Source organism: Myotis lucifugus, unplaced genomic scaffold (genome assembly GCF_000147115.1).
Source record: "Myotis lucifugus unplaced genomic scaffold, Myoluc2.0 scaffold_139, whole genome shotgun sequence".
In the NCBI taxonomy this organism is placed as follows: domain Eukaryota; kingdom Metazoa; phylum Chordata; class Mammalia; order Chiroptera; family Vespertilionidae; genus Myotis; species Myotis lucifugus.
The window spans coordinates 1,602,488-1,628,709 of record NW_005871187.1 but is presented as its reverse complement, the minus strand read 5'-3'; the positions used below and the strand labels follow the sequence as shown (position 1 = coordinate 1,628,709).

The 26,222-nt window shown below is 39.4% G+C and overlaps 1 protein-coding gene across 7 annotated transcripts in view; it reads right to left on the bottom strand.

The window, feature by feature from the left end:
* The window catches only part of ARHGAP42 (Rho GTPase activating protein 42), a 248,584-nt gene that overhangs the window by 100,668 nt on the left and 121,694 nt on the right, over positions 1 to 26,222 (bottom strand). For all 7 annotated transcript variants that reach the window (XM_023758838.1, XM_006094660.3, XM_023758836.1 and 4 more), the window contains one exon: positions 7,383 to 7,454. In XM_023758838.1, the coding sequence (XP_023614606.1) occupies positions 7,383 to 7,454 (72 nt within the window). The remainder of the gene's footprint in view (positions 1 to 7,382; positions 7,455 to 26,222) is intronic.

Genomic DNA, 26,222 nt, shown 5'->3' with positions numbered 1-26,222 from the left:
AGGGAAGTATTATTATTGTTTAAAAAATTAAATAACAAAAATCAGTACTTCTGCAACCCTGTATAACATAATAGGGTCTATTGACTGGATGTACAATAAAGGGAATTACAAGCAGTTTCAAAACTATTAAATGGCTTATAGTTTGCCCACAGAATTCAGTCCCAAATACGGTCCTTGCTAGAGAACATCCGTCCAGGAGACAGAGACTCAGCTCAATGCCCATCAGCAGCACATGAAAAACCAATCCTGACTATTCTCTTAGGTCTTGTTGCCAACAGGAGGAAAAGTATGGTGACCTCAATCCATACGCTGACCCTATAAGCTATGTTATTTTGAATGTTCTGATTGTGAATCCAAAGTATTAGCCATTAAATTAAATACATAACTCAGTTCAGTGACAAAAGTGTTATCACTGAAATAAGTAAAACATCTGTCATCCTTCTGGATTCTCTCTAAGTTATCTGTATGTTTCAGACAACAAATTAGAGTGCAGCCACTTTTCATATGAAGAAAAGAAATCTAAGGCTATAACAAAAATTAATTGTGACAATGCTTCATAGATTTTTTTAGATACTAAATGCTAAAATAATTACGTTTCAAAATAATAAATGTTCAAAGACAGAACCAAACTCTACTATAGACAGAACAAGGAGACAAAAATCATCAGGTTCCATCACAGTCTTCAATATAAAATCAATATAAAGAGAATCAAGTTCTATTTTGAAATGACTAATATTATATTGTTTATTTTTGTATTAAAATCATAGAGGGCCCGAGCCAGTTTGGCTCAGTGGACAGAGTGTCAGCCTGCAGACCAAAGGGTCCTAGGTTCGATTCCAGTCAGGGCACTATCTCGGTTGCAGCTCCTCCCCCGCTAAGGCCTTTGTCTGGGCTCCTTACAGGAGGCAATCAATTGATGTGTTTCTCTTACATCAATATTTCTCTGTCTTTCCCTCTCTCTTCCACTCTCTCTAAAAAAGAAATCAATGGAAAAATATCCTCGGGTGAGGATTAACACACACACACACACACACACACACACACACTCGGGTGAGGATTAACACACACACACACACACACACACACACACACACACACAACCCATAGAGGAATATTCATATGATTCTTTTAAGATCTAATTAAAGATGAAAACCAGTCTTGAAAAACATTTCCCATAGAAATAAAAATGGACCTTTTAACTTTTATGGGAAGTACTTCTCAAGCCTCTTTTATCTCTAATGAAACCAGTGGTAAGAGCCTACTGTGTGGTGGGAATTTTTAAATCAAGGGAACTATATTAATTTCACTTGATGCAAAGTGGACAAGTGTGAACTTATGTGAAAAATTTTTATAATTAAGAAATTTCACACTAAATCATTTTTTGCTAAAGGTAAAGAAAATGGCCCTAGCCAGTCTGACTTGGTGATTAGAGCATCAGCCTGCAGACTGAAGGGTCTCAGGTTCGATTCCTGATCAAGGACGAGTACCTTGGTGGCAGGCTCAATCCCTGGCCCTGGTCGGGATATATGTAGGAGGCAACCAATCAATGTGTCTCTCTCACATTGAGTTTCTCTCTCTCTGTCTCTCCCCCTCCCTTTCACTCTTTCTAAAAATCAATGGAAAAATATCTTTGGGTGAGGATTAACAACAACAAAAAAGAAAAAATCTCACAAAGGAGTACTCTAAAGAGCAGCCTGGAGGAGTTGAAAGACTCCTGGTGTGTTGAAAACTGGGTGCTGTAATAAATGTGACCCAAAGTAACCTCACAGGATAATCTGAGCATAAATTCCTAACTAGGCACATCATGGTGGGTAGTCACACCCAAAGCCTATAAAAAGGCTATCTTCGCCTTAAACTTACCCTGCCCATTGCTTCTATGCCTTTGAAATGCCTCTTTTTCAGACCCCTCAGAAGTATAACCACCCTCAAAAAGCACATGATCCTGTTAACTATCCTATAATCCTACCATAGAGATTTTTCTGCTTTGCCTTTACCCACCTTCATGTAATCTGCCTTACATTCCTACCTTAATTCCAAATATATAAAAGAAACTACAAACTGTCATTATGGGAAGCACTTGAGATCTTGCTTCCTGGCATGTCATCAATTTGGCTCATATACATTCTTTTAAAAATTCTCTGTAGGTTTGGACATTCTTAGGTTGACACTGGTCTGAGGAATTACGTTCTAGCCCTCACTGTGCCACCAACATGCCCAGTCTGTGTATATATGGAACATGAGCACTTGGTCTCCTGAAAGTCAGTTCCAACCCTTAAAATATCTAATAGTTTGGTATGTACAGGGTGTCCCCAAAAAATGTATACATACTTTAATAGCTGATAGCTCGGTTTTGAACATGAAATGCATTTCTTGTTGTTGTTGTTAATCTTCACTTGAGAATATTTATTCCATTGATTTTTAGAGAGAATGAAAGGGAGGGGTAGAGACAGAGATATAAACATGGACGTGAGAGAGACACATGAATTGGTTGCCTCCCCCAGGATCCAGGATCAAGCTTGCAACTGAAGTTTGTGCCCTTGACTGGAATCAAACCCATGACCCTTCAGTCTGCCGGCCGAAGCTCTAATCACTCAGCCAAACCGGCTAGGGCTGAAATGCATTTTAATAAACACTGCCTTTATAATTATTAAAAGTGTGTGTATACATTTTTGAGAAACTCTCTATATACATGTTTACACACACACACCTATAATGGATTTGTCTTTGATTGGTAAGAGTTAATTTGTGATGAAACAAGTGTAGAAAATGCAGATATGACTTACAATTGATCCTCTCTGGGAGCAAGGAGAATTCCCATATAATCAATGAAATATAGCTGTCAATTTATACAAAAAGTGGGGGAACAAATAATTCATCCTGCTCTATTATAATGCTGCTCTCGCTATATTCATATTGTGAAAATTCTAGTTGGCATTAATAGCTTTGAATACCCACTTCCACTTCCACTTCCACTCATTTCTAGAATTCAGATCAGCAGTGTATCAGAAGCCAAATTAAAGAAACGGAACATTCCATCCCACACTCTGACACATGTAGTGGCCAGGCCTGCAATACAGTCCTATTCTGCGAATACCATTAGACTCAGAACCCTTAAACAAATACATTCTTGACAACTGTTTATAGATAATTCTTCTAATCTTTAGCTATTCACAAAGCAGGCCCCATCGCCTCTGTCCTTGAGTTCCACGACCCCATCATTAACCTTTTCTAATGCCTTTTACAGATGCCTGGTGCCTTTTCCCCTCAACTGGAACTCACTCAGGGCCTCCACAGCAAAGTATCAGGTGTCTCAAAGCTCCATAGAACGCACTACAAAGGAAACGTTTGTGGTCCATGGACTTGATCCACTACAGTTAAATAGGATCATCTGATTGTGAGGAGAGGGCCACCTTGACTCAGCGTTTTCCACTTGGACCAAGCGAAGGAGGTTGCTGACTGCAGTGGAAGATTCTACACTTAATAACTTAATAGACACTCTTGCCTTCCAGCTGGCTCGTGGGCCTGAGCATGCTGTGGAAACCTCTACTCTAAAGACTGTGGAAAGCAGCAAAGTGTCATTTGTAGAATTAGCTTTATTTACCAAGTAAGAAAATACCTAAGTAAAACAGGGAGTAAAGCAATATAAAAAAGAATTTTTTCTTCAAGGATTTCTACTTCTACCACAATGTTTTTGCAAAAGCAAAAGAAAAGAAAAGGACTCAAACGTATATGTCAGAAGAAAATGCCTGTTCTTTATTCACGTTACTAAAAAACATCTACTTAGCAGCTTAGAAGCAATTTAGCATTAAGAGCATAGGCAGATAAAATCACAGAATCACCATCACCAAAGGACCAAGTACAATAATCTTTATGCTCAAGATTTCATTTGATTTCATTTAACCACAGGTTTAACCTTCTAAGGAGTGGGCAAAGGCATAGTATACTATTGTGTGTTCTCGGTTGGTCTCTCCAGCAAGTGAGATGTTTTAAAAATGGGTGTAATTGCTCATTCAACTACAACTAGAGCTAATCTAAACCTTCATATAAGAATAATCCAGCCCTAGCTGGTTTGAATCAGTGGATAGAGCATTGGCCTGTGGACTGAAGGGTTCTGGGTTTGATTCTGGTCTAGGGTACATACTTTGGTTGCAGGTTCCCTGGCCCCGGTCGGGGTGCGTGCAGGAGGCAACCAATTATTGTGTCTCTCTCACACTGATGTTTCTCTGTCTCTCCCTCTCCCTTCCACTCTCTCTAAAAACCAATGGAAAGCCATCCTGAGGCAAATATCCTCAGGAAAAACATCCTCGGGTGAGGATCAACAAAAATAACAGCAACAACAAAAAGAATAATCCATACACAAATGAAATTTACTATTTTAGGTGGGCCAGAAAACTTGGAATATCCTGCACTGTAAAAGGGATTTTTCACAAAGCTCTTTCATAAAGTTTTAGAAAAATTAATGAAGTGAAATATTGTAAATCAAGGCTGTGAGGTAAAAAGGCTTGATTTTAGCTCCACAGTCTCACTCATCATTGTCCTCATGATAAAACCGGTGTAAGACACAGGTTGCTTTGAGGATTTAATTAGGTCACAGATGTAATAGTTCAATGAAAATCACTACAATGTAAATGTCAATAAAGATCAGCTATTTTTATTCCTGAAAAGACTCTTCCTTGATCTGGAATACCACATTCTTGTAATTTTCTTCCTTCTTCTGCCCCTTCCTTTCACCGTAGAGTTTTTCTCTCCCCAAACATTAATGTTGAGAGTTTTCAGATTATACAGAATGTAGGTCCTCTTCTCGCTCTGTTCTCTCCCAGTGGGATCTATTCTACCCCCCATGTACTACCTAGAGAACAATAACTCCCAAAGGTGTATTTCTAATTCAGATCCGATTACACACCTGACAACTCAACGTCACCACGTGGATGTCTCAGAGGAACCTCAAATGCATTATGTCTAAAAGCCAAAATCACCATCCTGCCATCCAAACGTTTGCCTATCTCAGTAAGTAGCTTCAAAACCACTGGAGTATGCAACCCAGCCCCCTGGGAGTTACCTCTGACACGTCCTGCTCCTCACTTCTAACTATGTAACCCATTTCCTACCTCTTTCTATTTTACATCTGAAATATGCCCCTTGTCTCCATCACTAATACCACCTTCTGAATCTAAAGCCACTGCCCTATAGCCCCCAAACGTTTTCACAAAAGCAGTCTCGCCTCCTCCAATCCGTGCATGACATGCAACTAGAGTAATATTTAAAGATGCACATGTCCTCCGTTCTTCCCATGGTCCTCTATATTCCAAACACACTGGATCGTTTTCCTTTAAAATGCCAGCTTCTCTCCTCCTTCAAGGCCTCGATTCATCCCCACCTTGTTCCTTCTTCAGGAAGCTATGGGAGGTTGTCCCCTTCCCACCCCTGTATGCCCATAGCTGGCTATTTCTTTCTCATCCTTTATTCCCCTGCTTAACCAATCCCTCCTCCAGAGTGCACGGCCCGTTCTCAGGACAAGGTCGGTCCCATTCATTACACTCTCAGGAAGCACCCTGCACTTCTGCATCAGTGCCTTTGCTATTACTTTGGTGTCTGTTTTCCACAAAAGATAATTAGGGACACAAGTGCAGGGAGCATGCCTGTCTTGTTTATAGTCGCATCCCTTCATCTCAAACACCAGGATTGCCACAAGGAGGCCAGCCAGGACACTGATAAACACTTGCTGCATTAATTAACACAAAAATAGTTCCGGCTTAGTCCTCGCCTTGATAATTTTTCATAATTAGTGAAGAAATGTATGTAAAACGAATTCAGGGCGGACTGTGATAGCTTTGTACAGGAAATGAGCATAAGGACTACTGGATTCTATGAGGGGGGAAATCAATTCTGGGAGAGGAATGAATGAGGCCTATACACGGGAGGCTTCTTTCTGGTGCTGGGTGATCAGCCATGGAGAATTAGCAAGACCTCAACAAGGGAAGGGGAAGAAATGTTCCGGGGAGAGAGGAAGGTTGGGCAAATCCATGGACAGAGACTGGTGAGCAGGCAACTGTGCGCAAGAAGGGAGGTATAATGAATGCAGCAGATGGGCACAGTGTGGAGTGCGTTCCTTATCAGGAGCAAACTGTCTCTCAAAGAGATCCACTGAAGGTGTCACTATCCAAGAATGACAGACAGGAAGGTGGATAACAGATTAGGATGTGCGTGTGGAGACCAGCTAGTAAGCTATTTCAATATTTCAGACAGAAGAGAAGGTGGAAAGAAGGAAAAATAATTCTGCACTAGAATGGATAGTACTGCTAGAATGGGGAAGGGCTATGTCACTGACTAAATAGAAAACCAAAACATGTTGAGAAAGAATGGGTGAAGTGATGAGTTCTGTTTTGGAAACCCTAAAGTTTATGTCCTTACATAATGTTGTGCAGGTAGTTAAAATGCAGATCTAAGAAAAAGGGTGCAAGTAAATTTCAAAAAATATTAGGCTCAGGGAAATTTTAATGGGTACATAATCAACTAAACATCATTGCAAAGGCTTGACAAACATGTTGAAGGTTTTTCCACAAACACGTTTTCTTTAATAATGAAAAAATACAATTTATAATAATAAAAGCATAATATGCTAATTAGACCAGACGTCCTTCCAGACGACCTTCCGGACGAACCAGGGCTTCGAGGGAAGCCTGGGTCCTGGGTGCCAGAGGGAAGCCGGTGCCGGCAGCCGGGGGAAGGAAGGCCTACTCTTGCATGAATTTCGTGCATCAGGCCTCTAGTAAGTAATAAAAGTTCTTTTATAATAACTGCCTGCCCTAACTGATTTGGCTCAGTGGATAGAGCATCGGCCTGCGGACTCAAGGGTCCCAGATTCGAGTCTGGTCAAGGGCATGTACCTTGGTTGCAGGCACCTACCCAGTGGGGAGTGTGCAGGAGGCAGCTGATCGATGTTTCTCTCTCATGTTTCTCTCTCATTGATGTTTCTGGCTCTCTATCCCTCTCCCTTCCTCTCTGTAAAAAATTAAGTAATAAAAGTTCTTTTATAATAACTGCCTGAATTTTCAATATACCTTCTGCCTAATTTTTATTTTATAGTAGTTAGGAGCAAAGCTCATAATTTTACCATAATTTCACCCCTTTTAAAATAGTTCCCTCCAATTGTGGGGATGGAAGGAACTCACTGATGCTGACTTTTTCTCTATTCAGTAGAAGAAGAATATCTTTTATGTTTAAAGAAATGCCGGTCTTTGTAATAGACTCAGTGCAAAAGTTAAAAATGACGTACAGAATTTTTTAAAAGGTCATTCTAATATCAAAATGTTAACATCTGAAATTATGTCATCTTTAATTACTAGGAGAATATCTGAAGAATAATAAAATGGAACACTTACTTTTGCTGCGCCTATCTGTTCTTTTCGAAATTTCTCAAGTGGCGCAATTAATACATCATTGGCGTTTTGAATCTGAAATTAAAAATGCAAATTAATTAAATTATGTATAATTTCATGCAAATATTGATAAAAGATGGCTCATTTATTCACCTTATTTAAATAAACAGCTTTTTTCTCTTGTTCACGTCTATAAATGAAATAAAAATACCTCTCATGTTGTAGTATTTTTCTACTTTATAATTAAGTTGTTCTCACAATTTATATCATTTGGTTCTAACATAATGTAAATAATGTGAAAACAAGTACATGTAAAATCTTAGTTAAATATTTAACTTTCTTATTCTAAGACATAACTAAGAAACAGCATATTGGATAGTAAATTTATAAATACTTTTAATTATACTGTTTCAATGCAGTCAGTTCAAACATCATTTTAAAACTGAACCGTATAAAAGCTCTTCCATTTTGCCACTAGAATATTATAATTCTACAACTGCAAAATAAAATAAGGCTCACTTTTCTTTCCTATTTCATTATAATTCTTACACTTGGGATTTGCTGGAATGTTCTCATATTTCCAACCCTACTAAAATAGTATCTGATTTATTTTCAATGAACAGTATTTTAGCCTCAAACTCCAAATTGGGATTCCCCTAAAACTTTAAAACGTAAATCTTTTAATATTGATCTGTAAGAATATTGTGAGAGGGCTCAAAGTATGGGGGCCAGGGACTGAATGCAAGGAGACAAACATTTCTGACAATAACATTATGCTGGAAGGAAATCTCCATTTAAAAAACCCTTTAGGAAGCATTAAAATTAAACATAGAATCTTACATGTCTCACCACAGAAAGAAATGGTAATTATGTACAGGGTGGAGGTGTTAGCTATGGCCATGGTGGCAATCATTTTGCAAAATAAAATGTATCAAACCAACATGTACATCTTGAGTTTACATAGTGTTATATGTCATTTATATCTCAACTGGAGGCCCAGTGCACAAAATTCATGCACTCAGGAAGGTGGGGTGCCTCAGCCCAGATTGCAAGAGGGCACAGGCTAGGCCGAGCGACCCCACCGGTGCACGATTAGGGCCGGGGAGGGACGCGAAAGGTTGGCCAACTGGGGAGGGACCGCGGGAGGGCTCCAGGATGTGTCTGGCCTGTCTTGCTCAGTCCTGATCGGCCGAACCCCAGCAGCAAGCTAACCTACCAGTCGGAGCGTCTGCCCCTGGTAGTCAGTGCACGTCATAGCGACTGGTCGACCAGTCAATTGTCTGTCCCCTGGTGGTCAGTGCACGTCATAGCGAGCAGTTGAGCAGCCTTAGCATATCATTAGCATATTATGCTTTGATTGGTTGAATGACCAACCAGACACTTAGCATATTAGGCTTTTATTATATAGGATGAAACCTGGCGACAGGGGAGCAGGTCTAATTAACAAAATCTTTTTCTACCACTGTGATAACAACATGATCTATTATCCTATATAATAAAAGGCTAATATGAAAGGCTAATAAACCGAATAGCAGAACGACCGGTCGCTATGACACACACTGACCACTAGGGGGCAGACACTTAATGCAGGAGCTGCCCCCAGGTGGTCAGTGCACTCCCATAGGGGGAGCACAGCTCAGCCAGAAGCCCTGAGCCGGGCTCACAGCTGGTGAGCACAGTGGCGGTGGTGGGAGCCTCTCCCGCCTCCACAGCAGCGCTAAGGATGCCTGACTGCCAGCTTAGGCCTGCTCCCCATTAGTGGGACATCCCCCAAGGGCTCCTGGCCTGCGAGAGGGTACAGGCCAGGCTGAGGCCCCCCCCCCCGCTTCCCCGCCGCAGAGTGCACGAATCTCATACACCGGGCCTCTAGTATAATTAGAAAATGCTAAGATTAAAATAAAAAGCATTTTAAAAATATATTACTCTATTTTAAAATAGGTTAAAGAGTATACAGGAGTGCCTTATATTATTCTTATAACTTTTCTGTATGTCTGAAATTATATAAAAATTTTAACTTCCCACAAAAGGGTTTTACTTACAAAAGGGTTTTACTTATTTTCACTAAACTGGTTATTCTTTAGTCAAGTCTTACTTCTTAAATTCCAGAACCTAAATGCACTGAGATAGTATACACAAAAATAAAAACCAGAGTGTTAATGCCTTCCACGGTTCTGTCATTCTCCAATTTGCAGAAAAAATGAGATGAGAGATCTTAAAAACACAGCCTAAAATCCTGTGCTGTGAAAACACACAAAATAGATCAATATTCAAGATTCTTTCTGAGACACTGAGAGTCTGGACCCATCCATCACCTGCTTCCCTCTGTGAGCTCAGGCAGGCATCCCTGCAGATTCACTGCAGGCCTCTGACGAGAGAGCTGATTGGAAACAGTAGCAAAGCAGCTCACTCTTCATTCTCACTCTCTAAATCCTCGGCGCCTTCATGGAAGCCCAAACACGTATAAACACACGCATGCATATCCAGAGTTCGCAGACATACGAAATCGCTGATTCTGCCTTTAAAGGGAAGTTCGCATACGGGGAAATGACAACATCATGAACAGTCCGGTGTAAATTGGAAAATAGCAAAAATAAAGGCTAACACTTACTGAATGTTTATGCTGGAAACAAGCATGATCTAATGTCTTTAAAGTTAGTGAACTTCAACAGGGAGATATTTCACAAGGGCTGAAAACTCCAGCAATGAGGCTGAATAGGATGATATACAGTATAGCGCTTAAAGACACGTGTTTAGAATAAAAACGACCTGGGTTTAAATGGGGTTCTGTTGCTTACAAGCTTCTCTGGAACCCTTCTGAGCATCCGCTGCATCATCCACCCAACCATTTGGTTCTAAGAACTAAGATGATGAATGTAAAACACTCAGTTCAGTGTTTTACATACAATAAGTGCTCAAAATTTACAGCTTTCAATATCGCCCAAAAAACACAGATAATGAATCTCATTCTGAATTTACCTACTTATCAGACTTCTACCTCTGAATCTTTTTTTGCCCCTTTTCGCTGAAGTGTATCTATGTGCATGGTATTAGAAAAGTATTTTCCCATGAAAGTTCCAAACGACAGACAGCTTAGACTCCCCCACATCCGATGAGTAGGTATCTACATATGTGCCAAGCACATCACTGAGGTCTGTGGGGATGAGAAGAAATTAAGGACTGGGCTAACCCTTGCAGAAAGTTAATGAACTTGAGAAGGGGAGAATGTATTCATTCAACAAGTATTTGATGCCCGTAAAGCACTGTTAAAATTTTTGGAAGAAGTGAAAGACAAAAGGGAGTTACAAGGCAAACCATGCCAAACTCCTTATAAATACATCAGTATTCTGACAATAGGAAAGATCCATGAGAACTGAATGAGTCGAGGTAGGGTTTGGATAGTGAATATGAACTGGATACACCAAAAGGAAAAAATATTCTAGGAAGAGAGATGTACAAAGGCAAAAGGGCAGAACTAAGCATGGCATGTGGGAAGCGGGGTGCAGCGCAGAAGAGAGCATTTATTAAACACTCATTAAGAGTCGATCGTACTTGTGAGTGCACTGACCACGTTACAGCCCTCATTTAACTTTCTACAATTGGGAGTAGCAGAATGAATGTGAAGCATGTTGAACAGTTCTGGCACGTAGCAGGCTCCAAAGAAGCAATATGTCATTATTATTAATGAATAAGAACATTCTCTAACTGGAGAAAAGAGTATACATTATTAGTAATTCACTCAATTGGAATAAGTATGGAAAGGGTGAATTATACCCATAATCAGGGAAAGCAGCCTGAACCGTAAAATGACTGTTGGCTTCGGAACAGAGGATTTTAAAAAAATGTATCTTTATTGTTGAAAGTATTACAGATGTTTCCTTTTTCCCCCCCTTGATTCCACCCCCACCCCACCCCACCCCCTCCCCCAGGCCTTCACCACACTACTGTCTGTGTCCACAGGTTATGCATATATGCATATAAATTATTTGGTTAATCTTTCCCCATTCACCCACCCACCCACCCACCCCTGCCTTCCCTCTGAGATTTGTCAGTCTGTTCCATGCTTCTATGTCTCTGGATCTATTTTGTTGATCAGTTTGTTTTTTTCATTAGATTCCACATATGAGTGAGATCACGTGACACTTGTCTTTCTCAGGCTGGCTTATTTCGCTTAGTATAATGCTCTCCAGGTCCTCTCCAGGTCCTTCCATGCTGTCTCAAAGGGTAAGAAATCCTTCTTTTCTACTGCCGCATAGTATTCCATTGTGTAGGTTTTTTTTATCCACTCATCTACTGATGGTCACTTGGGCTGTTTCCAGATCTTAGCTATTACAAATTGCACCGCTATGAACATAGGGGTACATATACAGTATTCCTTCTGATTGGTATTTCAGGTTTCTTAAGATATATTCCTAGAAGTGGGATCACTGGGTCAAATGGCAGTTTCATTTTTAATTTATTAAGGAAACTCCATACTGTTTTCCATAACGGCTGCACCAGTCTGCATTCCCACCAGCAGGCCACTAGGGTTCCCTTTTCTCCAGATCCTCACAACACTTGTCATTTGTTGACTTGTTGATGGGAGCCATTCTGACAGGTATGAGGTGATACCTCATTGTCGTTTTAATTTGCATCTCTCTGATGATCAGTGACTTTGAGTATGTTTTTATATGTCCCTTGGCCATAATCCAATTTAAAAATGGGCAAAGGACTTAAACAGACACTTCTGCAAAGTGCACATACAGATGGCTAGAGGATATTTTTTAATGTTCCAAAAACCTGTTCGAAGAAGCCAGTAATATATGGGGTACTTTGAGAACGAAGAGATAGAGGTATAATATGCCAACTAAAGGCTGGGAGAGGAACTCGAGCTAGAAGTGGCGAGGAACCAGATCAGGTGCCTGCTGTGTTGACAGATGAGTAGCAGGGAATTGAAGAGACAGTTTTTTGGAAAACAAAGGGAGAAGAATTAAAAGTGACATAAGGTTTACATCAATGCTTTTTTTTTCTACCCCCTCTTCCTCTCTCTAAGCATGTCCTTGCATGAGAATAAAAAAAATAAAAAAGAGGGAGTATGTTTAGTGGAGTAGAATTAAGACAGTGAATTTCACTTTGGAACTATTAGTTTTATGCTATGGGAAAACTCAAAGAACTACTTTGGCAGAATATCCCACCTCAAAATGGTACAACTAATCAATATGGGTGAAATGTTCTTTATTGGGATGGGAAGGATTAGGAGAGAGAGGGGGGAAATATACTAAGACACTGGCACCCATATTCATATCCAGTAGTTTAAATCTTTGACAAAACCCTTATGTTGCTGTTATCTACATATGACCTGAGAATAAAACAAAACCTGAGGAGATACAACAAATTAAATGTGATCATTACTAACCATCCTATGAGCAAGTATTATTTCCTATCTCTATTCCGTATTTCTTTATTTTTTCTGTTGTTTTTGGACTTGCTTATATTTTTTTCTCTTTCTTCCTCCTCTTATCATTCTATTAATCTGAAACTGAAAGAATTTTTTTAAATAAAGTTCTGCAGGCAATAAACAGACAAAATGAGGAAGGGAGGGAACATCTAAGAGTGATAGCTAACAATAGATATGATTTATTGACTATTTACTATATAGCAAGTACTATGCAAAGCTCTTCACAATATGGAGGTTAAAGTCAATTTTATGTGAGAAATGATGTTTGAAATCTAAAAACCATCTGGAATGTATTAGGAATGTGAGTGTTCAAGTTGGCCAGAGTTCCATTTGAATCTGGGCACCAACACCACTAAGACTCAGTGTCTTCATCCCGACATCTCCTAAGGTTTTTATAAAAATTAAAGAAAAATATATATCTTATAAATAACAAGCACAGACTTGGCATATTATAGACTTTCAATAAATGTTCGCTTCTTCACAGAATTCGCAATACCTATCTGCTATGTGTCCAAAATTATCGCAAGCAGCCTCAGAACTTCCCAAGAGGATTTAAAATGTGGTTCCTCAAAGGTAGAAAAGAAAATCCAAGTTAATTCAACAGAACAGTGCCTATCCAGAACACCATCGACAATAGTAGATAAGCAGGGGCCTAACGTTTCCAAAAGCCATTATAGCGTATGTGTTTCTACATCTGAACTACGAAGCTTCTTTTGTATGCAGTCAATGGGCTGCTGCTCACAATATGGGAGTCTAAATTCAAGAGATCAAAATGGAAATGCCAACACTCTCGGGCACAAAGTGGATTTACAACCCAATGTGGCTGCCTCTGACCCTCCGTCTGTACGTCCCCAGGGAACACATGCCTTTCGTCCCCACACACTGTGCCATCACGTGGACGGAATTCTTCCATTCTGAAGTAATCCAAGAGTAACGAGTAGGAGTTGTTTTAAATGTTGGTAGGTTGTGAAGGTTTATGGTTGCTACTGAAAAATAAAAGAAAACGATATACAAAATGGTGGAAAACCATCATTAAAAATGTGAATCAGGATGCAACCCTGGTGATTTAACATTCACAAGGATTTCTTTTTAAAAATCTAGAGAAATGCGCAATCTTGGCTCTCACAGAACTCTTTCTGTCCAAATTTACGCAAGAGGCTTGAGGAAACTCCTTCCAGAAGGTAACTCTAGGGGGAAAATCAAGTCACAGAGTTCAGGAGATTCAAGATCCCATAATATTTGTGGAATGTGTTACTTTCCATGACCTTACTAAGAAAGACCCTTTAGGAAAAATGCGAAAGCAATTCCAGCACTACTCTCCCTAGATATTGATCCTATAAGTTCTTGAAAAGGTCTTGTTTCAGTAATTAAGACACAATTAACTTATTAAACTATTTTTTAAATTTTTAACCATTATCTAAACCTTGGGTTTAAGCAATTTCTTTTTTATGGATAGTGGTCCATTTTAAATTCAAAAATAATGACCAGCTTTTTCACTTATTTTGTATCGCAGAGAAGCAAATCTGACACTGGATAATGGTTTACAATACCGCGCTAGCTCGCAGACACACTTTAACTGTGGGTGTGTTACATGGAGCCAGGCCTCTCAGTTTCCTGCCACTTTTCGTTTGCTTTTTCAAGTGGTTTTAACAAACAGCCACAAGGGAATGCTCGTAAATTACTCAAAAGCAATGGCTAGCAATGTTTTTATGTGGTTAGACGAGTGATTCTCCAAACATGTTTGGGGTTTTATTTCTCTAGGTATACATGAATTGTAATTTTCTCTCGGCCATGGGTTTTCAAATGCTATCCTATAGGAACTTTCAGCGCCTGCTGTTCACTGCTGAGAAGGTTAGCACAATGTGTTTGTCCAATGAAGCGAGTGGCCACGCACCAGGAGAAATCTGAACGTACCTCTCCTTCCACTTTTGCTTCTCATCCCTTTCCAGGCGTGGGCTCCAGTGCTGGTGCCAATCGAAGCTCACCACTAATCAATGGCTACAGTGTCCCATTAGCAGGCAACAGACTCCATAGCGCCAGGATGTTAAGCTTACAACTCTGTACCCCAAACTTTCAAAGCTCTGAAGGACTCCATCTAAGGTTTTGAAGAGAAGACTTAATGCTACTCTGCAGTGCTATCTGAAGCAACTGTTTGAGAGGCTACGACACACCACGCAATTTCCACAGCGATACAGATGGTATAGTTCATTGCAAAAGTAATTTCTTGTTGGGATGTCTTTGCAGGCAATTCACAAAGTGGAAAGGTCACAAAGGTATGTAATAATGAGTGGATGAAGCTACCTATTAACAGTCTCTGAGGTAAGAACAGCTCATTTTCCCATTGTTTACTGCACCTGGGAAAATTGGACCAGAGTCCTAATGTGGGAATTACAGGCAAGTATCTCTCCTCTGCCTTGTTCCAACCCCTGTCCTGTCCCTTCCTACCAAACAGCTGCCCAGGATGAAGCTCTGGCAAGTGGTCTAGGGCTGGGTAGCGGCTCATTCCTGGGCACTGGTCACGTTAACTCTCCACAGCTTTGCAAGAGACACTCCCTCACTAGGTCACTACACCCACAGCTCTTCTGAACTAGAACTCACCGGCCCAAACTCACATCAGCTGTGGAGGATGGGTACCTGACCAAGACCTTCATACAACAATGGGAGGTCAAAGTACATTTTATTTGAGATCATTTAATGTGAGCAGATTACTCAAAAAAAAAAAAAAAAAGAACGTCTTTACTTAAAAATTATCCAAAAAAATTTTTTTAAGTGCTATGTAAGGTTATCTGGGTACCACAGTCATCCATTAAATTTCTACCTTGAATGTCACTTGCTGCTTCCATATTGAATGTTTTTGTTCTACTTATTAAGCTAGTGTTCCATTATGATTCCCACCCCATTCAAACACATAGGTTTAGATCCAATTCTTACTTAAATTTAATATTACTTTCGTCTTTTCCTTCCCTTTACCAGTAATAACACTTTTCTTATAAGAACAGAATAGGAAAATAAATTTACGTTTTTGAAGAATGGTGCTATATGAATCCCCTTTTATTCCAGGAGATGAGTGTAAGGAGTTCATTCCCCAGGAGGGTGCACTAGTTTGTACTTAACTCTCGACAACTGTGCAATCTTGGTCGAGTTATTCAAACTCTCCAAGTCTCAGTTTCCCTTTCTGTATAATGAAGGTGATGATATGCATTTATCTCACAGCCTGTTTACAAAGATTAAAATTTATGTTTTATGGATAATGGTCATAAGAGCTTATTAACATAAAGTGGCACTTGCTTTCCTATTTAATTCATTCTTTCGAGCCGGCCACTATTAATGCGAATATCATTTTGTAAGATGCCTGCGAAGTTGCGGCTGGAGTTGTGCAGTGTGAGGGAGTGGACTCTCCCCAGCACATACCCGATGTCAAGGTTTCCTCAATGGAACAAGGTGGCCCCAGGGCAAACAGCAAGCAACCCTCTGCCTCCAGAGCTTACGACTGTCCCGAATACAAAGTTTGCTATTTTTTAATAAAACCATCTATACACACAAGATAAGTGAGCGGAAAAGCATTCATCCAAGACAGAATTGACCATTTCCACAGAATCTATCTGAGAAAGAGAGGAGAGGAGTAAATTGCAAAATTTCATATAATCCACTGTGATCTAATCATGTCATAACTCTCGGTTGCACCAAATGAAATTCTCTGAATACTGCTATTTGAACCAGAAAGGTAAGTTATTTATTTTAGCTTGTTTGCTGTTCTGAAACGACTTGTGCTTCATTCATCCTACCTGGCAATCTCTAATGGGAGGTTAAACTAGGAATACTGTAAAGCATTCAAGCATTGTGGAAAACATTTGTAAACACCAGCTATAACCATAAGGCAGCCTCCTCACAAACCTGTGTCTACTTATGGCCATCCTGATCACTACGTGTTCATTTATACTTTACAATAATGAAGTCTTTTTAAAAATCAGCAAAAAGGGTCAAACTGCCTTTCAGCTATAAATAAGATATATAAAGGGTCGAATTAGAATCGACATCTTAAAAGCTACTGGAATTACTCACTCCCCAACATCCTGCACATACGTTCCTGTAACAAATACTTTTCTATTGATTTTGACCAAAAAGTTTATATTTAGCAAAGCACCTCTATAGAATGTGTGGCTACGTTACTTCAAAGGTCATACAAGGAAAATGTTGGAGTTAAATTAACCTTTGAGAATATAGACTCCAAAATATATAATAAATGTTATAAGCTCAGTTCTTTCAGCAGATTAATTAACCACTCCTGCATTTTGCGAAGACACTGGTGAGGTTACTTCATCCAATCCTATACCGTTGGACATTCTCAGGAAACTCCAGATCTGAACCCGTGCACCTCTGTGTCACTGCTATTAGGTCCCAATGACGCTCTCACGTTTGTCAGCACTGTAAGGGATGGCCAAAGAATTTCCCATAGCACAGCTGTCCCGCGTCTCTCAATGTCCTCATTCAGATGAAAATATAACTCTCCTCCCGCTTCCCAAACCTTAAAATTCAGGAACACTATCTATTCTGAGCTGAGCCAATTATGGCTTCAAGATTTTTTTCCAGGTCTTATCTCCTAGCTTAGAGGAATCAAAGTGACTCGATGTCTGAGGACAGGTGGAAGGGCCTAAAACAAATTAAGAATTTATGAAATTCAGTGTTTGCTCCCCCTACCTTTTAATGCTACTTCTTCTTGCTAATATCGCTGTACCCTCCTCGGTATTCAGTACTAAGGCTATCTTTGGAGAGAAACTACAATCACTCCTCTGTTTTAAATTCTGCACTTGTGAATTTAAGCAAACATCTAATAGTCTCTGCGCGTGTATAAAAGAAATGAAAATTCATTAAATTCCCAGTCGGTCGTTTTACAACCATTACATTTTAGGAACTGGGCGTTAATGTATTTTCATCATTATTACTCAATATTTATGTAATGCAGATTGTTAAAATCATAAGAAAAATTTAAGATATCCCAACGTATAAGCAATTTTTTAAATTTTACAATGATGAGGATGAGATGGAAGGAGAGAGGAGAGAGGAGAGAGGAGAAAAGGGAGGAACGATGTAGGATGGAGATGCACATAAACTAGAGGAGGGGACCCAACTGATTCAGCCAGCAAGATGGGCTGGGGTCTAGCAGTGGGCTGGGCAGGCTCATAGCGGCTCTGGAACCACTGAGTGCATCTCTTCCCAGCCTGCCTTCGGTGAACTGGGGGGAAATCAACTGAGGTGGGAATATTTACACCATGGAAATCAGCAAGCATTGCAAATCAGGGTTACACACACACCTGGGTGCTTGATGGCAGGTGATGTTCCACCAGCACATCGCTGCTTAGAGAGCTAAGCCTGTATTTGGAAGACACACATATTAAACTACAAATTATAGTGAAAAGTGCTCACTTTACAAGATTCCTTTTACCTCACTATTAAAGCTTCTCTTTAAACGTGTATCTGTGGGCTTATAACATTTCCAATTTATTACGTCTTTCCTAACACCCAAAGGATGTTACATTTCTACTTTTTTTACACTGAAACTTACTTTGACACAAAGCAAGGATGTCGGATTTCTGGCCTTCTACAGCAACAGCCTGAACAAACTTGTACTATGTCACTGAGGACAAACAATTTTAGCCTCACGAGTCCACCTGAGTAACAGCAGGTTTCTGTGCTGCTGGGTTGAGAACGATTCTGAAGCTGAATCTGGACACTGAAGGAAAGATCACAAAATGTTGGCTATAAACATCTCTTGCTAACAAGAGTGACAGTACTCATGCTGCATGCTATTTATTTATAGCTCTATCCTTCCAGCCCTGTAAAGGTGGAGACGATGATTTTTTTAATAGGCATTACCTAGCAAAGTGCCTTGCCATACATACAGCGACATGGCATTGCTAAATTGATGAATAAAGTCATTTCTGATAGCCATAATTGGTACCTGCAATGAGTTATTGTAATAAATACTGTTACTCCTAATATTACTGAGCATGGCAACCAATCTGTAGGAAGCTAAATATTTTTTAAAATAAGAAAAGTATTTCTATAATATGTACTTTGATAATATGGGGTACACTATAGGTAGCAATCTAGATCTATATTGGTAGCAATATGAAGCTAAGCTCATTGATGTTATCTTTAGGAAAAATTCAGTCACAAAAAACAATAATTTATGACTTTGTACATTCACACAAGATTCTTTACTTATAAATTGGTTTTGGAAAAAATATGTATATACTATTGCACTTCAAATCAAACTTCAGAGGGCTGACCACTGTCATACAAATGGCCATTAAAATGAGAAGAGCAGTAACCCTGGAAAGCAAGAGATACCAATCACCTTGCAAATCCTCCCTACTCCTTTTTTTTTTCTTACCTACTCCTTCTTTAAGGTTGATTTCACTGATGTGCTGAACTGAAAACTTGAAAACAAAAAAACATGGCTTTGTTAGATTTTAGGTGGAAACCAGGAAAGGGGTTTAGGGTAGGGAGTAAATTATAGACTAGCACGCCTAAAAGCACAGAGGAGAAAAATAAACAGGCCACCCGCATGAGAGAAGTGGGGAAATAAGTTAGAGTAGTAGGCATCACATCACAACAATTATTGAGAGTTCTCCTTCAACTCTTACACCAGCTCTATGAAAAAAGGTACTGTTACTATTCCTAATTTTCAGATAAGGAAAGGGAGACCCAAAGAAGCTAAGTAATTGGCCCAAGGCCATAAACATGAACTCGGGCAGCCTGACTTCCAGTCCATATTCCCAATGCTCTACTGTACCAGTGACACCACTCTCAGATAATAAAGGAGACACTGTAGGGCCAAAAATGAGTCTTGCACCCAAATAAAGTTATAAGAAATGTGAATATGGCTATCATTAAAAAAGTGAAAACAAAATATAATAATAAGTAAACAAGTAAGTAAAAAGCTGTAGAGTTAGTGATGAGATTTTTTTATTTTCTAATTTCTAAACCTGGAAATGGAGATATTTTCCCTATTGCAAATGTTTTTTTGAAAAGTGATATGCACTTTTGATTGCGTCCCCAAACAGTTTCACTGTTGTGCTAATGCCATATTTATGTGTGATAAAAAAATCAAGCTGAGTTAAGTAATCATGACTTTTCTTGGCTTATGAAATGCTTAGTTGTAATAAATGAAATGGTGAGGTAAGAATCAGCATGGATACAGAGAGCTTAGAAAGAGATTACTGCAATTATTAACTAAAATAGGAGCATTCCCCCCACATAATTCTACCCAATTAAAGTTTGGGAATGAAAAAAAAGGGATATTCTTTCTGAAACATATCCATAGTAGTACTGCTTTTCTAGTCCACTTCCTGGTACAACACTTCCTCCGCTGTTTATGTCACATACTATCTTGATATAAATAAACACAGGAAATATTGTAATTGGAAGTCGTACAGTAAAAAAACAACGACACTGTACCAGAAGCTAATACACACACACAATGTATATCTTGCCTATAAACTACCCCTGTAGTGACTGCTTAATGTGAATATCTTAAGGACCTCTGGGGGCTAAGGGAAGAAAAAAATAATCTTTTTAAAATAAATAATCCCTTAATGGAATAAACCAACAAACTGAATCACAGGGTTGTTAAAAATAAAACCAGGAAAAATTAATTAAAAGAGAAAACTTCAGAGCTTTAATATAGAATTACAGAAGTCCACGAGTTCCCCCAGGTTATCTAAGTCCTACAATTTAGCAAACAAGAGATATGATTTATTTTGCAAGGCTTTTCTTTTAAACTTTCCCAGGAATTTGAGCACAGGCCATTAGTCATAGCTAGGAATTACTTCTCAAATAAGTTCCATATGTTATAACTCTCGTCCTTGGTCTTTTCCAAAGCCAGGTCTGCTCATAAACCATGGGCCACTTTTCCACACTGAACAGCTGTCAGAAACCTTTCTTACCCAGCGAAGCGAAGACCCTCTCCTCAGCCCTTTCTGTGAGGTCTTATATCACGTGCAGTGAGTGCTGTCAATACTAGAGAAGTTCTGTGCACCACGCATGGCAAACAACATAACGGTACACTTTTTCTTATCTGTGAAAAGTATGTCCCAACAGAAAATAGAACCCTTTAATAAATCATTAACATCTGACCTCTTCGGTCCTGCGCTCAGGCTATGGCTTGAATTACTTTCAGGTCATAGAACTGCCTAAAAGAATGTTTAAGATTCCTGCCCAGAAAATAAAGCTTGGAAACTGCTCTCCTCCTGACAGCAGCAGACAGCCTGAGACGATCCGACGCTGGCGCATCCGTCATGATGCACAAGACCAGACAGAATGCTGAGCAGCAGTGCCTTGCTATAGCAGCGCCTAAAGCCATCCTATATGATTATGAAACGTATGGAGAAACAGTCTTTTCTCCCTTTTTATGCTTCTTCTTTAAACATTAAGGGGCACTATATTTAGTGGAGAAGAAAAGTTAGCTCCTCAGATGCCCTGTTGACATGCTCAGGGAGACTTGCTGCTGGGAACTCTACTCCTTATCTGGACATTTCCCAGGGGCCTTTCCATCTAATCTGTGTTCAAGAATTCTCCTGCAGAGAAAAGAGGCAAAGGCAGATTCAGCTAACTTACCTTTATGTTATATTTCAAGATAAGAGAAAACTCTACACCCCCCATCCATGGGTGACCTACGTAGTTTCATGCTTCGGATATCAGGTGAAGTGATGGCGTATAAATAGTGTCTCCGGCCCAGACCTTTCTGCTAAGCTCCCTGTCTATAAGCCAAGTGTTTGTCCCATTCCCACGGGCATGTTATAAACACACAGGTCCCTGCCTTCTCCAATCTCTCAATTTGTCTCCTCTCGGTGAATGACACCAAATTCAGCCAAATGCCCCACATCCCACACTACGGCCTCTCCGTCTTTCACAAAACAATCCATGACCTGCCCACTGCCTAACCATGTACCCCATCACCTCACCCAGGATTATGGCAACATCACCTTACACACCTCTCAGCACCCAGTTTCCCAACCCACCTGTATTTAATTTGCCACACAGCTGCCAGAGTGGGCTCTATAAAAAAGAGTAGGTCACTTCCCAGCTTGTATCATCTCTCCACAACCTTCACTATAAAAAGCCTTTCCTTAGTCCAGTCTCCCAAGATCCTTAATGAAGGGTCCCCGCCCTTCCTCCCACTAACCTTTCTTGCTGCCATTCCCACGTGGGAAGTCTTCTCTTTGACCCTATAACAGGACTTATAAACCCTAGATCTACTGTGACTTTTCCATAGTTTTCCTTGCCTGGTTCACTTGTTCCATTCCTCATCTAAATGTCTCTTATTTATCCTTTAAACCTCAGCCCAAGTGTCACCTTGCCTAATGTTCCCAAGGCACGTTTTAAAGAGTCTTTTCTTCAAGTCTCCACAGGACTGTGATCAGACCACTATCACAGCAGAACTCTGCAGGCCACATTGTGCTGGGCTGTCTTCCCAACCAAATTATGAGCACTTCTGAGAAAACACCTATGTCTCCAACTTTCGTTTCTGAACCCTACAGGGCTTAGAGCAGTAACTGAGGCAAACCGTTATAGGCCAAAAACCATTTCTTGGCACACAGCCATTGGCTGAAAGTGGGGTGGAGGGTGCAAGTGGGAAGGAGTTGGAAGGGAAGTCAGAGAATTAAAAAAAAGCCAAAATCACTGGAATAAAATGGACAATACTGGACTTTGCATTCATGCAAACTAAATGTCATTTTCCTATTCATATACTAGTACTGGTTTCAGTCGTAAACAGTAGTCCATTCATTCATGTGCTAATTGAATGTGAAGTGTCCTGAAACCACTGAGGAAGAGAAAAAGCAAAGTGCTTAGATTTCAATATTAAGATCTCCCCACCTTGCCTCTTGTGGGGAAAGTGAGGATTTAACAGACACTGAATGGAGACCATTCAGGTTATAGATTTTCACTATCCATGCAAACAAAAGGTTAATAATGTCACAAAATTTTCAATTTCTACTTTTTAAAAGATGAATGGATGAGATTAACTTCTGGAACTTATTAGGCTTCTTTATCAACTCTAGCTATAATTTTGGAAATGAATCTTGAATAAGCACTGGGGATAGGGTAGGGCGAATGGGCAAGCTAAATGCTATTTGGCAAAACAACTTATCCCTAGATATTTATTAGGGATGAATAAGCAATAGCCTGCTGTCTTATCACTGGAAGATGCCTCGTTACCCGGTGCCAAAACTTCAATTAGGCTTATAAACACTCTTGAAAGAATGAGGAATGAAAAAAACAGCTTCTGGGGTGTTTGAGCTCACCAGCCAGGGGACATACTATCTACATTACTAAAGTACTAAATTACATTACTGTGGAACAATGAGAGCACTTAGGCCAAAAGGCAAAAACAAGGGCAAGCCTAGGTCAAATTAAAAAGCAGTTTCAGAAACTTCTACCTCTTCAGTTACCCTTATGTAGGCTCTGTTTGGCCTTTTTTCTCCTAGTGAGCTTATTTAGGCCATGTACCACCACCACCACCACCACCACCACCACCACCACCACCACCCCTCCCCTTAGAAGCCCTCACCAAGGACTATGCTCCCAGGGGACCTGAATCCTAAATACTTTCAACCATTACCATAGTCCTTGGTCCACCAATAAAATATTACTTTTATGGTGTCTTTCTTTCATCAAGACCTTTCTCCATGCTTCCTAACAACTAGTAAATGTGATTTACTGACAAACACTCAGTTGCTTCTTGCAGTCTGAGAGCTATCTGCCCTTGGGACATGGAAGACAGCAGGACAATCCAGTGATGAGGATTTCAGTGTCACAGATGGTCCAAGGAAAGAGAGAATAAGGTTGGTGAAAAAACTGTTGCCTACTATATCTACATGTGTGGCAAAATGTGAGTAGGTTCTTGTTAAAACTAATGACAACTTTATTATAGTTCAGGTTCATATCAAGCATAGCATGGTACTAATGCCTTCATTCTCAGTGTACATATATAGAAGACAGTGAATGCAGGATTAATAGGTACAGACCCAGGGAAGGGTATTGTCCACCAGAAGCAACATAGTCTATTCTTCATAACTTTTCAGGTGAAAATTTAAAATGAATCACAAGTTAATAGCTTGTAAACCAAACCTAGAAATTTCCAATGATTTAGTTTATAATATTTTAACCATTAGGCTATAATTAATAAGTTTAAACAAATATGTATCCTGGAATGCAAAGGCCCTGCTCTGATAGCACTATTATAATTCAGAAAGACCGTCAAATAGGCAAAAATTATACAAGAATACCAGCTAGTGAAGAAAACAAATGTTGATGTGATACACACACACACACACACACACACACACACACACACACACACGGTAGCAGGGATACTAATTTAAATTGTGTGGTAAGCTAAGGGCTCAATAAAGCGGTACCTTGGAAATGAGTCATGAATTATAAAGAACTCTCCACTTCCCCCAGATGTCACTCAACGATCTAGAAGAGTTTCAGGCAGAGAGAACAGCGAATGTAAACATCCTAAGGCAGAAACATGCTAGACATGTTCATGGAAGGAAAAGAAGGCCAGCATGTCTAAAGCATAGAGAATGGTCTGAGATTAAAGAAGAGTCCAGAGCAGGGAAAGCCTTGAAAAGCATGTTATAAACTTTAGATTTTATTCTATGTTCACCGTCGTAGAAATACAGAATGTGATAATGACAAAGGAATGCAAATTATACTGTAAACAGACTTCATATTTGCACTATGTGCCATTACTATTCATGAAAGGGTTGTACCTCTTGAGGTTTTTAAAGCCACTGTCACTGAAAAGAAGAGTGAAGTCCACTGAGAGTTGAAGGGAAGTTCTGCCCCTAAGTTGAACTCAACTGCTGCACAAACCAAAAAACAATAAAGAGAACTATGGAAAAACCCTTTGGTATTAACTGCTAAGAACTTCCTATCAAATACTCACAGATTTTATCTATGACTGTACACAGACAAGAGCTTACAAAGTTAAAGCAACTACTTTCCAGGGTGAAAAGAAAGGGGATTTTTGTATCTGAATTAACCTGAGTGGTGACCTCCATTTATCACATTCAATGTCATCTAATTATAAAGTAAATGTATACACAAAAGCGTGTATGTCTTGACTTGTCAACAGACCATTTTATGGCATATCTACAAATTGAATCTATTTTTCACATGTCAACGCTAAACTAGATAGAAAATAATGTAGAGCTAAGGAGAAGCACTGAGATAACCATACCTAATACTGTCCCTTCTAGGAGTAAGGAGATTAAAGCCTAAAGAGCTTAAAATTGGCCAAATAAATAATAGCAGAACCAACACTAACTTAGTGCTTTGTATCTAGTTGAATTGGAATAAACTCATATTTCTCCTTAATTTAATACAAATTTAAAGATAACTTTAAATACTCTTCTACATTATCAAGAAACATTTAGGCACTCCATTGATAGCTTTACACAAATTCTACCACAAAAAAAAATATTACAAACCTAAAAGATGAATGCCTCAGCTACTCTGCTTTAAAATACTCCCCCTGATCTTTTTAAAAAACTCTTCCAAGTGGCAGTATATGGAAGCCAAGGGATAGATATGATCCTGGTCAAATTTTCTCTTTTTCAAATGTTCTAAAATTAACATATAAAGTCAAAGGAGCTGTTGTGTTTTTTTTAAGCATCAAATACTAAGCGTTAAATTATTTCAAAATAAGGTTAACATTTTTAAATTTTTTCTTTTTTGTTAGTTTGTTTTTTGTTTTGTTAATCCTCATCCAATGATATTTTTCCATTGATTTTTAGAGAGAATGGAAGGGAGGGGGAGAGACAGAGAAAAACATCATCGATTGGTTGCCTTCCGCAGGTACCCCGAACAGGGCTGGGGATCAAGCCTGCAACCGAGGTATGTGCCCTTGACTGGAATCGAACCCAGGACCCTTCAGTCTGCAGGCCAACACTCTATCCACTGAACCAACCTGCCTAGGGCTATAAATTTTCTCATGAAATATGAAAAACTTAAAACCAAAAATATTTTACCAGAACCAATACTTAGTTATGATATATCTACCTGCAAAGAATAGAAAGTAGAAAGCAATCAGTAACATTCAAGTTGTACACAAGTGACAGGCTGAAAATAATAGCATGGTGAAGTCATATATTTAGTGCATTTTTTTAAAAATGTATGTATGTTTTGAGGTTTCTCATTTAGTTGAACTTAAAGAAAACTTACATGTCTCAATGAGGTTTTATATTTAAAAGAAAACCCAAACCATTCTACAACAAACAATAAAGCATAAATACATAACAAGTTTTACAAAGCACCATTTACAGCAAAATTTACCTGTAAATTTAAATAACTGGGAAAGGCAGAGTGAAAAATGGAACATAAATTCCTACTAATTT